General features: G+C 36.9%; 1 protein-coding gene across 1 annotated transcript in view; it reads right to left on the reverse strand.

Moving 5' to 3' along the window:
* GRID1 (glutamate receptor, ionotropic, delta 1) overlaps positions 1-12,715 on the reverse strand; it is a gene marked incomplete at its 5' end in the record, with an annotated part of 95,748 nt that extends 83,033 nt beyond the window's left edge. Inside the window, 2 exons of the mRNA XM_009868504.1 lie at positions 11,173-11,292; positions 12,554-12,715. Of these exons, the coding sequence (XP_009866806.1) occupies positions 11,173-11,292; positions 12,554-12,715 (282 nt within the window). The remainder of the gene's footprint in view (positions 1-11,172; positions 11,293-12,553) is intronic.
* Positions 12,716-13,478: the final 763 nt, after the last annotated feature.

The raw sequence follows: 13,478 nt of genomic DNA on the forward strand, positions 1-13,478 counted from the left end.
GTTTCTATTTGTGCTCACATGAAAAAAAAACCTCTAGATGCTGAATGTCCTTTCAGTGACTCTGTCGAGGAAAAGTCCTCCTCTGAACACTCACAAATCAGTTTACGAAAAATAACAAACTCTCAGGATACTTCCCTCATGCTCACAAGGCATTTTGCACTCTCTTTTGCCCTTGCTTGCCCTAATAAAAACATGGAGTAACAATACTTATTTATCTTTAAAATTTCCAGTGAAATTACCTTGTAACATCAGAGAGCAAGATCTGAAAACCTAACATAAAATACTTTGCTCCCAATTAATTATTTTAAAACTTAGGAGACAGTAAAGAAAAAAAAACAACAAACAAACCAAAAGAAACTTCAGATTCAACTCCAGAACTGAGCTGCTTCCTCCTCGAGTTTGAACCTAGCCTGAAACACAGACCTGACACCTGGATCCACAAAACTCTTCATCCCTGCCTTAGCAAACACCCTGCAGAAGTCCCAGCACTGAATGTTCTCAAAACTGAGTGCACAACCACACAGTTTATGTATTACACAGTGATAATGTAGTTAACTGCCTGGGCAACTGTCGGTATAACAAAACCACAGCCTCCTGAAATGTAAATAGCTACAGTGGCCTTGTAGACTGTCATTGAATGGCATCTTGAATGAGATTAGAGAGAGGCAACTGTTGGTATAACAAAACCACAGCCTCCAGGTGCTACTGAAATGTAAATAGCTACAGTGGCCTTGTAGACTGTCATTGAATGGCATCTTGAATGAGATTAGAGAGGAGAGAGCGCTTAGTTCAGATTCAATACAGCTCAACAGCAATCTTGCAAAGCATCTACTGACGTGCCTTACTGTATTATTAATCTTATGGCAGAATAAATGGCACATAAAGCTTTAAGAAAATTATAGATGGTGCTAGAACTACTCAAACTGAGATGTTCTCATACTACTAAATATCACCCATGCTCCTAGTTACTGGATATTAGCTTTTTTTCCTCCGTGTAAGCAACTGACAATCCTCGTATTTGTCCAGGACTACTTTCTGGCAAAGCTCCGGAGACTACATTCTTTGGCACCTTCAGTTGCCTATCTGCCCAAGCACTGCATTTGGAAAGCTGTAGCCTGCTTTATAAAAGAATACCTTTTTGCAGTCTTTCAACCTTGTGTATATCTAGATAAAAGTCTTTACTTTAAAACAAGACAGAAGTCTAAAAAATAATATCATCCAGATACCATGCCTGGATGGTATCATCTCAACTATCCTAAAACATACCCACTTCTCTCACAGAGGTATAACCAAATTTTATCTATGGATACAATTTTAAGAATTTGAGACTAGGCAAAGAACAATGCAGGGAAATACAGTGATCAATCTGCTGAAACCAACTATTCTCTCAGCAGGCTGGTAACATCACCAGTCTATTAGTTAACTAATAAACACAAATCAGTCATCGCCACTTTCACCACAGACACATTATCAGAGAAAACAGCACATGTGGGAGAAAGGATTTGCCTCTCCACTGTTTTTCCCAGTGTTTTGTGATGATGGGAGAAACAACAGGACCAGGAAAGATGGCGCAGAAACTTCAGACACAGCAGGAACAAGTGCACTCTGCCTGAGTGAAGCACAAAGACAGGACCTTCTGGTGGTATTCCAGTGGAGGGGAATTTGCGGCTGTAAGCAAGCAAGCCCTCTTTCTGCTCCTTAATTGTCATATTCAGGGAAACTGATCTTGGCAGGCAATTTTAAAGCAAATAACTGACGTAGGACTTAACTTTTCTTATTGCTGTTTCTTCTCCTTAAAGAAAGACAGTACCTCGCTACCTGCTTTGGCCAATAATGGAGAGCAGCATATTTCTTCTTAACTGTTCCACTTGAACAGAGAGTACCTGGATTTTTTTTTTTTATTTTTTTTTTGTTTACTCTTTATTCCATCCACTATCCAACAAAGCCCAATATATGCAACCTCTCCCAACCTCATCAGGGAATTCTATGGAATTTTTCAATTTACCTCTTTAAAGAAAAGATACTGTTGCAAGCGAAGCTGCAGGCTGGAACTGTTTTGCTACATTAAAAAGTACTCTGTTTCAAAGAGATTTACTTCATGCATTCGAAGAATACAGCATCCTTCATCCAATGATCTCAAAGCACAGTATAAAAGTTAATAATGAATATGGGAAGAGTGTTACATCGTGAGGCAGAATATTCTACCAGCACCCTTCACACTTTATGCTCTGTACAACTTGTAAAATCCAGTGGGCTTAAGGCATGCAAGCAGATGCTTTCGTTAACTTGCAGTTTAATTTCGGGATGTATATATAACTGTTCGTAAAAAAATTTTGACTGCAAAGGTGACTTGGCCACTTAAGACACCAGGCTTCTGGTCTACATGACACATCTGTCTGGTTTACACCATACTAACAGGACGCTTTCTGAGACTGTCCTGCCTTTATGAAGTATGAACTTTGTGATACTCACCATTTCAGATCCAGGTGTCATTTCAGCTTATTAACATTTTCTTTAAGCTCTGCAGTACCTGGAATCCAACAACCTAAGAAATCACCTCTACCTCATTTTCCATTCAGAAGACTGGCAATGATATTTTTCACGTAAAATAGCTACAGTGTGTCTTCCTAGTGCAAACAGGGTGATTCATCTGACAGATTCAACCTCAGGAAATCCTTCCCAATAAGTGGATTTTGGCAAGCTTCAGTATTCAAGGGGTTTGTGTTTGTGGGGGTTTTTTTGCCCCTTGGGTATAAAGAGGAATTTAAATGTGTTGTTGCACTTAATAGCTATTTCAGCCCATGGCAACATTTCAGCAATGGACTTTTTTAATAGTGTCAATGTTTTCAGTTAGTATTGTGTTCTGCTCATCTACCTCTTTTATGCTAGTCAATGCTTAAAATGTATGTATATATTACCACATATTGCTTAAAAATATATATGTTTTGTTGCTAGCATCAAATTTAAAAATATGTCCTGTTAGCAGTTATACCACAGGGGAGGTCTATCATACCACACTCATTAGCATATTAAAAATATAGATATACTGTAATCTGAGAGCCTATCACATACGTCATGCTCAGAAAGAATATTCCATTTTAAGAGTTATTATCTGTGCTTGATACTGTCTCCATTCCAGTAAAAGGACATTGTCTCAAAACGGAAAACAAGTTTTATTTTGTCACATGTATATCTTATCATAGAATGAATCATAGAATGGCCTAGGCTGGAAGGGACCTTAGAGATCATCTAGTTCAACCTCCCTGTTTTGAGCAGGGATGTCACCTCTCGACTAGACCTGGCAACTTAGCCAAGTATATAAATTCTTTTGCTCCTATAGCAAGAGGTACTGTAGTACTGGACTAGGTATAATTTAGAATTCTTTCCTTGACACAAGATCACATTGATTATAGATTGTACCTGTTTTAAGGTAAAACTGAGTGTTTTCTGCATGGTCTGAAAACATAAAGTTCTCAATTTAAAGGCAGTTCTGCCAGGAACTGGAACACCAGCAGGAAATCTCTGCCAAGTACTGTTATTTCAGTGAATTAGCCAATACAGACAAAGAGGTTCAATCACAACTCTGATGCCCTTTTGCAGGCATCTTTCCAAAAGAGTAAGTTGAGGAATTAAGGTTATTCTTTTTGTAACTATAATGAAATTAAGGAATAAAGCCAAAGCAAGTCAGATATTTTTGGCACTTGGCAACACAGAAGCCCCTCGTGTACCACGTTTGAGCTGACCACTAATATTTCTTGCCACTGAATCTGTTTTTCCAAAAACTGCATGTGAAAGTGCTTACTGGTATACAGTAATATAATCTGGCATCGAATGGCAGCCATAAAAGGCACGATAGAAGAATTTTAAGTAACTTTTATTTCTGTTGTTTATTTTAATAGGACTAAACAGGAACCACAAAATCTTGTTATTTTTCTTAACAAAACTATGATGTGGCATGACCACATAGCTTAACTACCTGTATCTAAACATCCACTTCTTGACATACTGAGTATACCAGAGCATGCTGAACACAGTTATCCTGGATTTTAAAGTTACTGCTGAAATAAATGACCTCATAAACTAAGCTTGGCATCCACACTTATTTGCAGTTTACCAAATGATACAGTACAATAACAGTAATTAGAATAACTAAACACATTTCAAACACTACAGGAAAAAAACTGTGCATGGTCTCCCTCAACATACACTTTGCAGCTGTTCTCAACACTAAAATCATGCTGCAAATGAAGAGATATTAGACCTCCTTAGTTTATGTACTTATGAAAACCAAGATGACATCTATCTGATTTGTTAGCTGAAATAATTGAGCTTGTATTTTCAACTTGCATTATTATTAATATCTTTCAGAGCGGTTTTGACATTATACTAAAAAAGCTAGTCTGATAAAAGAAAGTTCTGGACTTGGTGTGATTTTTAAACAAAAATCATGACTCAAAGATATTTCTTAGGGCAGGAAATAAAATAAATAATAAAAAAAAAGAGTCTCTTTTCTCAAGTAGTGGTCTTATTGTCTTTGTTCAAGATTGATGCTGTGTAAAAGAGAATAGCAAATAAGCTCTGTCTTTGGATTTCCAGAAAGGTAAGAAGAATATGTGAAGCTTTTATTTCAAATACTTTCTCTTTTCTTTAGTGTTAAGCTCAGAAAATCTTGACCTGTCTCCCTATGGAAATACATTTTTCTCCATAGTGTGCACACTTGAGCACAGAATTCTTCACAAGCTGAGCTACTGAAAGGGGATTTCTCTTCATCCTATCCTGAATACTCTCCTAGGAACCATCAATAAATTATAGGAGCTTTGATGAAAACTCCATAATTAAAGCTATAATTGTTTTTAGAAGGCTGATTTTACACTCTTAATATCCCAATTTTAGACAACATTGATTGAGCATTAAAAAAGCAGAATGTAATACTCAAGATTCACTATAATCTGGCAAGTATGACATAGTATGTAATATATGAATTAAACAGAATTTCTAAACATACAGGCGATGGTGCATGTGGGCTGTGGAAACTTCAGCAGCATCCTAATTGCTGTAGGTATCCTGGCCCTGCTCATAACTGAGATAGGACTGCTTCTGAAAACCTGGCCTCAAGCTTCATGCTGTGAAAATGTCACACAAACAGCCAAAGAGTCTTCCAAAGGAGAAGACCAGGATGATCTTACGCTTGGAGGAATTCCAAACAAAATTTGCAAGACATCCCTTTTACTCAGGGTTGACACTGGTATAATTTGCAAATACACACAGCATTTTGTGTTCGCAAATGCAAGTAACAGTTTGAGCAAAAGCATGGGTCCCATCGGCAATGTTTTCCAAAAACATAAAATAAAATAGAAAACCTTAAAAAGAACTACATATCACATATTTGCAACAAGAAAAAAACCCCCATTTCTAAACTTACTTACATACTTTTCAGTTAGCAAGGGTAATAATTCAGCTGTAATTTTACACTGAAAAGGTATGGAACATAAAATATTTCAGTTACAAAAAACCCAAACAAACAAACAAAATCAATTTGCAGAACTTGGGACACAACAGGGACATAACTTCATTTCAGAAAAAAACACTCAGGTTCTTCATGTTTCTTGTCCAGTATTCTTCTATAGTTTATAGCTATGTTCTATATGTTCAGCTGTATTTTTCACCATGAATGATTCAAATTATAGAATTTGCAGGTAATTAATTTATTCTTACTCCTCACATTCAACTCATACAGAAAATGACAACTAAAAAATGAAGGAGGTTTATTATTTTGAGTAAAATTCTCTAGTTTTTTTTTTGTTTGACACAATGTATGTATAGGTTGAATATCCAAATATTGTACCATGACACTCAACGAACTCAAGCAGAAAGAGAAAGTTAACTCAAATGTGAATATATGGAAACTGTATTTTACCCAGACTGAGAACACTATTAGACCTTCCCTTCGCAAGGTGACAGGGGATCTTTAGTGATCACAAATAGCAAAGACTTCAGCCTTATATTTCAGTTGAAAGACACCTTCACAACACAGATTAAACAAAATTACTATAATCAAATGCACATTTATGAAGTGCTCAAACAGGAGGCAGGCATCTGTTTGATGGCTAAACTCAGGAAATTTAGTTAGGTATTTTTCCATGTGAGTAAAACTGATTCAATCACAATACTAATCATCTAAGATAATTCTCTTCAGTATACATCTTTTAGCAGCATATGAGGTGACTTGGCAAAGTTCTTGTGGATAAAAACACTTAATACTGCAGACCCCTAAAAAAACCATTTCCTTTCTGCAATGAGTAAGAAGCATAGGATTTCTCATCATGATAATGATGAGATTCTGTCTAAAAGTAACAATCCCAACTAAAGCATTCCAAAATGGGGTTTCAACAACTGCAAAACATGCCACAAGACTACTTACAGCCATTTCTGCAATCTGCCTCAGAAGTGCTGAAGGAAACAAGTATGACTGTTTATGAAGGAGATGATATTTCAAGAAAATCTAATTTGAAAAAATTAAAACATACCAACTGACATAAATGAATAACCAATGCTAAATGTTAGCATTTTGAACAGAATGTTTCTTCTGAAATACAGCATGTGTGTAAACCATCAATTCTGCCTTCATTACAGCCAGCTTGGGAACGAACTGCAGATTGCTTTATAAAAAATATGATTCCTGTCATAAAATAAACTAAATAACAACATCATTTCACACTTACAGGAGATCTTCCTGCCAAGGATGAAGATGAAGTAAACAGGCATTATCTAAGCCTAATCACATCCCTACAAGGGCAGTTAGTTGTTATGATATTCTCTGCACACATGGTTAAATGAGAACAAATAGGTTTGCACCTAAAGAGCTCACTGTGAGTTAGTGAGCTGCTAGGAATACCGCCCTGGAGACCTGACTCTCTTATTTTTGTTCTCACAGCTGGATCACCGAACTGTTTTATTGTGTGCAATCCACCTGGTGCAGAAACGTAAGAAATATGAACCAGCTCAGACGTTCTGAAAGATACAGCAAGCCTTCCATTAATAAGAACTAATAATACAGATGGTCAATAATGAGGGAATTAATGTAGTCCTCATCTCCTTTCCTGCTTCATGTCCCTTGTTACTGTGGAAGTGGGACATAATTCTCCCCTGACAATTCCAAACAAGCTCTGAAGGGATGGCCTCTCACACAATTAAGAATATACAGTTTGTATTACCTGTGATTCATTCAGTTTCTTAGTGTTAACCGCTAAATGTTTTTTGCTAGAGCCCTTTATTCTTTCTTTGAACAAAGCACGCAAGTACCGTCAATTCCATCCTACTGATGGAGACAGCAAACCAATGAAGCAAAATGGTGAAAAGACCACCTAAGCCACTGCCAGTGCAGGGAATAAACCAAAGGCTCAGGAAGCTTATGGAAGACATAAAACATAAACATATGAGAGAGACTTTCCGCATCCATACAGGAAAAGAAATAAAATCATAACAGACCAATAAATAAGAATTAAAAAAAAAAGAAAAAAAAAGAAGCATATTGGTAACTCTGAACTCAAAGGAAGACCATCGCATGGTAAGTGACCCAGCAATCACAGTAATTAAGGCTGGTGCTGAATTTGGTGCACATATCCTTAGTATGAGAGGTCGACATAAGAGGTGAAATGAGAAGAAAGGGGTTTTCATCTGCTAAAAATGCAAATCCTGAAAGTCTCAAAGTGTTATGAACATAATAGGCTATCAGTCTCATCCCTTCTGCTTCATATGCTTCACCTGAACACTCTATACCACGTTTTCCTCGTTTTCCAAGTTATACTTCGTCTGTGTTTCTTTCATGCTTTCTTTCACTCAAATTTCATTAAACTTAAAACATCAGTTTGGCACCAGCTATTAACGTTTCTTACCTTTTTTCTTTTTATCTCTTTATATCCAGTTCTGTTTCTTTTTCTTTCTTTTTTTTTTTTTAATATACAGATATTCAGGTTGCTGTTTTTAAAAGTGTTTACAAACATTAGGAACATAAATCATATTGGTAATTGTCAAGCATTACACATTTAAGTCTTTTTAGTTGCTCCGACAGTCTTATCCTTCAACTTTCAAAGGCCCTGATAAGTAATCACATTGATCTTTTTTTGTGAGCATGAATACACTATGCCTTCTCAACTTCCACTTGCACTCAGCAAACCGAAAGTAATCACCTGAGCCTTTTGTAAAGCAAGGTGGTATACTTTAAAGGACATACCCTGTTCTTTTATGTTTAAACCACAAAAATTAGAGCATTTTCTGAAATTTTCCTTTCACTAAAGCACACTTAAACAAAGGAAAAAGAAAACGCACACACACAAAATACACAAAAGCCACTGTCAGCCTTTACCACAAAAAAATATGGTGCTAGGCCTGTGGGAGAAAGGTGAAGGTACAGTAAGTGAGCAGCTACATACACCCACTAGCTTTTGACTGGATTCCCTCTATGGCTCAACTCTTGATGTCATAGTTTTTTGCCCTACCCTGTCACAGGTCCTAAGTGGAAAGGTTTTTTTCATAGGGTCCAGGCAGGATGAATAGGTACAGGTGCTCTTCATATAGAGGAAAATAAAGCCATGCAGAAAGAACCCTTTGTTTTTCACCAAAAATGTGTTCCTCTACAGCTAAATCTGAGGAAAGGCTGATATGGAAACAATTGACAATAAATCAGAATTGATCTCTCACTCAAGTAATATAAACAAGACAAGCATGACTTTCTGAGCTTTTAAAAGTACTTCTGAGAGGCAACATATTTTTGCTGCAATAATAAAAAGTCAGGCTGCCTAAATAATTGAATACCAGTAGTTCCACAGTAACATTACTTTAAGAAATATCACCTCTTCCAAGTTCTTCTGTAGACTTCCATAGCATATTGCTGATTTTACATTCACTCTATATATTAGGCTAAAAGGATCGTTTTCAGAACTTCATTTCGGCTCGGAGTATTATTCCACAGCCAGTAGCTTTTTGCCCATTTAGAATTATACTCTTTTTCATTTTGGGAGCTGCATAATGTTCTGCATTTAATATCTAAAGAGTTAAGCCTTCCTACATTAACCACTCAATCCCCAAATAGTACATTAGGGATCAAAAGTGATCAGCGGTTTTTCAGTTTAGCCATTTTAGACATTTTCCCATTTAGTCATTTCACCTATTTCTTTGCCCTGTGGTCCCTTTTGAGTGATATTTTAGCTGTCTGTGCTTCACACATCTGGATTATATCTCAATTTGGTCAGTTTGCTACACATGCTGAAGGGAAAGCTTTTTTATATGTGTTTACTAGATTTGAGATGTACACTAGAAAAAAGAGTAATAATGCATATTCACATATTTTCACATAATTTTCCTTTAAGGCGTCAAACCTGTTCTGAGTGGCAATCATGCTAATTTTACTGAAACATAAATCAAAGCATAAAGCAATTATTGGACCTACTCAAAACCATTTTGGAATTCTGTAACAAATTGGAACTAAACTCAAACACTCCATGGTACCTATCTGCTAGGGATAACGCACCTGTAACAGGACACTCGTGCTTTTCTGTCATGGCAGCTGGAAACATAGTAGGATGTTCCACAGCACTGTGTGGAACATGTCTGCTCCACATGGCACATACTTGTGCATAAAGTGTGGTGCATAATCTGTTCATGAGCTGGAACTGCATCCTAGACCTAAGCCAACTTCATTTTATTAAAAAGGCAACAGTGTTTCCAAAATTAAGGTAAGTTTTTATCATTTAGGTAGCAGAATCATAGAATCATAGAAACATCAAGGTTCGAAAGGACCTTAAGATCATCAAGTCCAACCTACAGCCCTACACCACCATAACACTAAACCAACTCCTGCAGTGCCACATCCAACCATTTTTTAAACACGTCCAGGGATGGTGACTCCATCATCTCCCTTGGCAACCCATTCCAGTGATTCACCACCCTTTCAGTGAAGTTTTTCCTTATATCTAAACCCTCTTGTCCTATCGCTACTTACTAGAAGACTAAAACTAGAAGAGGCCAACACCTGTCTCACTACAGCAGCCTTTCAGGTAGTTGTAGAGAGTGTTTGGAACTTATTCGACTTCCTCATTTGCAACAGAAATCTTCTAGAAATTGAAGTGGACTAAGAAATAGCCTTTTCTGGTCTTTATAGTACAAGAAGGTCCCAAGCCAATCTGAAGACTTCAGAGACATTTTTTGGCACCGGAAGTTTTTCAATTACGTCTCCTGGAGCTTTACGCATTTCAAATACTTCTCCTCCTTCTGCTGAATTTCTAATAGATATCACAAGCCTTTGGGTCCATGTCCAGAATCTTTGAATCAAATTAGACTCTGAAAGAATCTCAAGTTTAGCTGTTTAAGATGATAACTTAAGCACGAGTTGTTTACTTGTTTTTTCATTTAGACTTACGTAATTCAAGTGAATCAAAACAAAACACAGAAACCAATAGCCAAATGAAAAGAGAAAATGGTCAGAAATTTTAATTCTTCTTGGAATCTTCTTAGCTCAGCTCTGCTTAATCTAGGAACCACTGACCGTACACTGGCAACATCTGTATGTCAATGAGTTGATCCATTTAAGGACATTTTATAGCTTACGTTCAAGCTGGAAATTCACTCTTCAGTTGTGAATTTCAGGTATTTTCAGAGCATCCTCTCTGCATGAACATGGTCAAGGTAGCCTTCTCAGCCCAAGAAAATTTATATTAGGAACCCCATGGAATCCCTCTAACTGCCTTCCAATGCTCATCAGTCCTGGTTCCACCAGCTACCATTAATAGATCATTACATGATATAACATCATCCATTTTGGAAATTATCTTCTCGCAAGTTTTATATTTATCTCAAATTCTTGCAGGAGCCATACACTGAAACATCTTTGTGCATCTAGGTAATTTATATTCTCAGAAATTGCACCTAAATTATCAATAAAATACATGAGTAAATTTTTGCATTCTTCCATAATATCTTCACAGTATTGTTTTGGTACTGCATCATTACTGCTCATGTGTAAACACCTTGCAAAACTCCTGCTTACGAATATAAAATTAGATATCAAGTTTTAAGCATGTAAGATATTCATTCTTAAAGAAGAACATTTTCTCCTGCTAAGTTAAATGTATATTACTTAGAGGAAAACAAAAGAAAGAAGTAGCTTATCTTTACCCTCCGCACATCTTTGCCAAATGTTTCACTGTAGCTAGTGCCCAGGATTTCAAATTGAACGTAGGGGTTGGCACCATCTTCTCTGAACTCCATAACACCAGTAAGTCCAGTTATATGGCCCTGAGGAAATAAGTTTCAGAAATTTTAAAATAAACAAATTTGCTTTTATAAACACTCCTCTTCATTAAAGGTATGCCAAATCTACTTTGAACATATTTACAGTGAACATAAATGTGGGAATTACATGTTCCTCAATTGGTCAAACACAGTGCCAGACCAAAGACTTTTTATAAAAAAAAATTACTTTAGCACTAACACACTCACTGTGTTATTGTCAAAAAAAGCCATCAGGTCTTCATCAAGAAACAGATTGCAAAGGAAAGGAGAAGGACTTTGGTGGACCATGAGACAACAGCCCTTGCTGCATAACTAAGGGCAGCAGGTTCAGTTCTGGGGTTGAATAAAAAGGCATGAACTCCAACTCAGACAGAAAGAGTATGGCTGCTGTGCTCTCAAGAGTAGAGAAAATTTTAAGTATTAATAAAACTTCTCTGTGAAACTATCATGGAGTTTGATTTTGAGTTTGGAGCAAAGAGGTTTGAAATGACACTGAAGTTCGATTTAATTTAGCAAGAAAGGATGGTGTCATTAGAATTGGTCAGAGCATAACATAACACTTAACTAAATTTCATCATTTTACTAGAGGAAAACAATTTCATCAATATACATGGGGAAACAGACTTATTTATTTTTTCCAGAACATTGCTAAAGTTAGTGTAGTAAAAAAATTATATTTTTTCCATTAGTATTTGTGATCAAGTAACTCTCCTGCGAGAAGTTACCATGCATCTGCAAAGCCACAATGCCATCCATATTTGAGTAACTCAACATGCTGCAAGACTGTGTAACTGTTAGTGACATCTAAGCTAAATTAGATCCCTTTTGCTCTGGGCTACAGTACACAAACAGATACTTACCAATGCTCAACTAACTTAGGAAGCTAGTTGAGCTGTAGTAAATGGAACATAAGTCTTATACCTTATCGTTGGTTGAGCCCTCAAGCTCATTAAATTCTCCTGGGAAAATTATGATGATGCATGCACACATCAATTTGTATCACTTCTAATCACGTTGCCTCCACAGAACAACAGAAGTAGAACACACGCCACTGGAGCAATACTGCAGCGTGCGTCATTCGTTTGTAATAAATCATTTGCCTGTTTAATAGCTGTAAATCATTCCTGGTAGCTGTAAATCACTTGCTTGTAACAAATCAAGGAAAAGTTGAATGGAGGTCAAAAACATCTTCGAAAGCTAATCTCACGTAGAAACTAAACAGCTCTCTCAATTGCTCACACTATTGCATTTTGTCTATTCTCACCTTCTTAATAGTCTCCAGCATGGATCGTCCTCCATTCCAAGGTTTGGTGGACTTCCTCATGCAGTTCAGACTTGCCATGCTGTGCCACTTCCTGTCCTCCAGTTTTCTGTGGAAAGCATTGGCCAGCATGAGCACACTGTCATACAGGTACAGGTTGGAAACCTGCCAAAAATAAGAACAAGAAGCCCCTTCGTTTATGTGAGTGTCCTTTTGAGGAAACTAAAAACCAGCAAACAAACAAACTAGAACAAAACGTAAGTAAAAACTAAAAGCTGTTTGATGTGTTTAACAGTCAAGGCAACTTAGACAAGTGCCAGTGCTCATTCCCACCTTCTTTCCTGCTTGGACCTGGGCCGTCTGGCCAATTGTCTCTGGCACACTTGTACTGCCTGTGCCTTTCCCACACCACTGCAATACGGTGCTGGAAAAATGTAGGAGATTTCAGTTCAAATATGAACTCAAGCTATACAAGAAGTACAGCTATCTATCAATGAAAGATGAGGATTGCTACTTTGTCAGTCCTTGCGTCAATGAGAAACATACAGAATGGAATTAAGTTCTTGTTCTTTTTGTTCGGTTGAGCAATCTCAGTAATTTCTGGCAGAGTAAAATATAATATTAATGTAACTGTTTAGTACAGAGGGATGAGAAATGACAGCATTATTTTGGTCTTACCATTTCTCTCCACCAAATATACAGAAGACTGGTTACTTCTCTGTTTTCTCTGAAGCTACTGATTTCAGCCTCCTTATTCTTCAATTTACATGAGAGATAAAGGGAACAATAATTGACAACAAAGGCCTTAGTAAGAACACCACACCAATAACGTTCGACTATGTATTTCATTTTTCAAACACAGGCAGCAATACCAGAGCAGATCTTTGACATGGGGTGTGTCCTGGGTTTAGCTAAAACCCAGTTCTAT

The sequence above is a fragment of the Apaloderma vittatum genome, unplaced genomic scaffold (genome assembly GCF_000703405.1).
Source record: "Apaloderma vittatum isolate BGI_N311 unplaced genomic scaffold, ASM70340v1 scaffold30834, whole genome shotgun sequence".
Lineage (NCBI taxonomy): Eukaryota > Metazoa > Chordata > Aves > Trogoniformes > Trogonidae > Apaloderma > Apaloderma vittatum.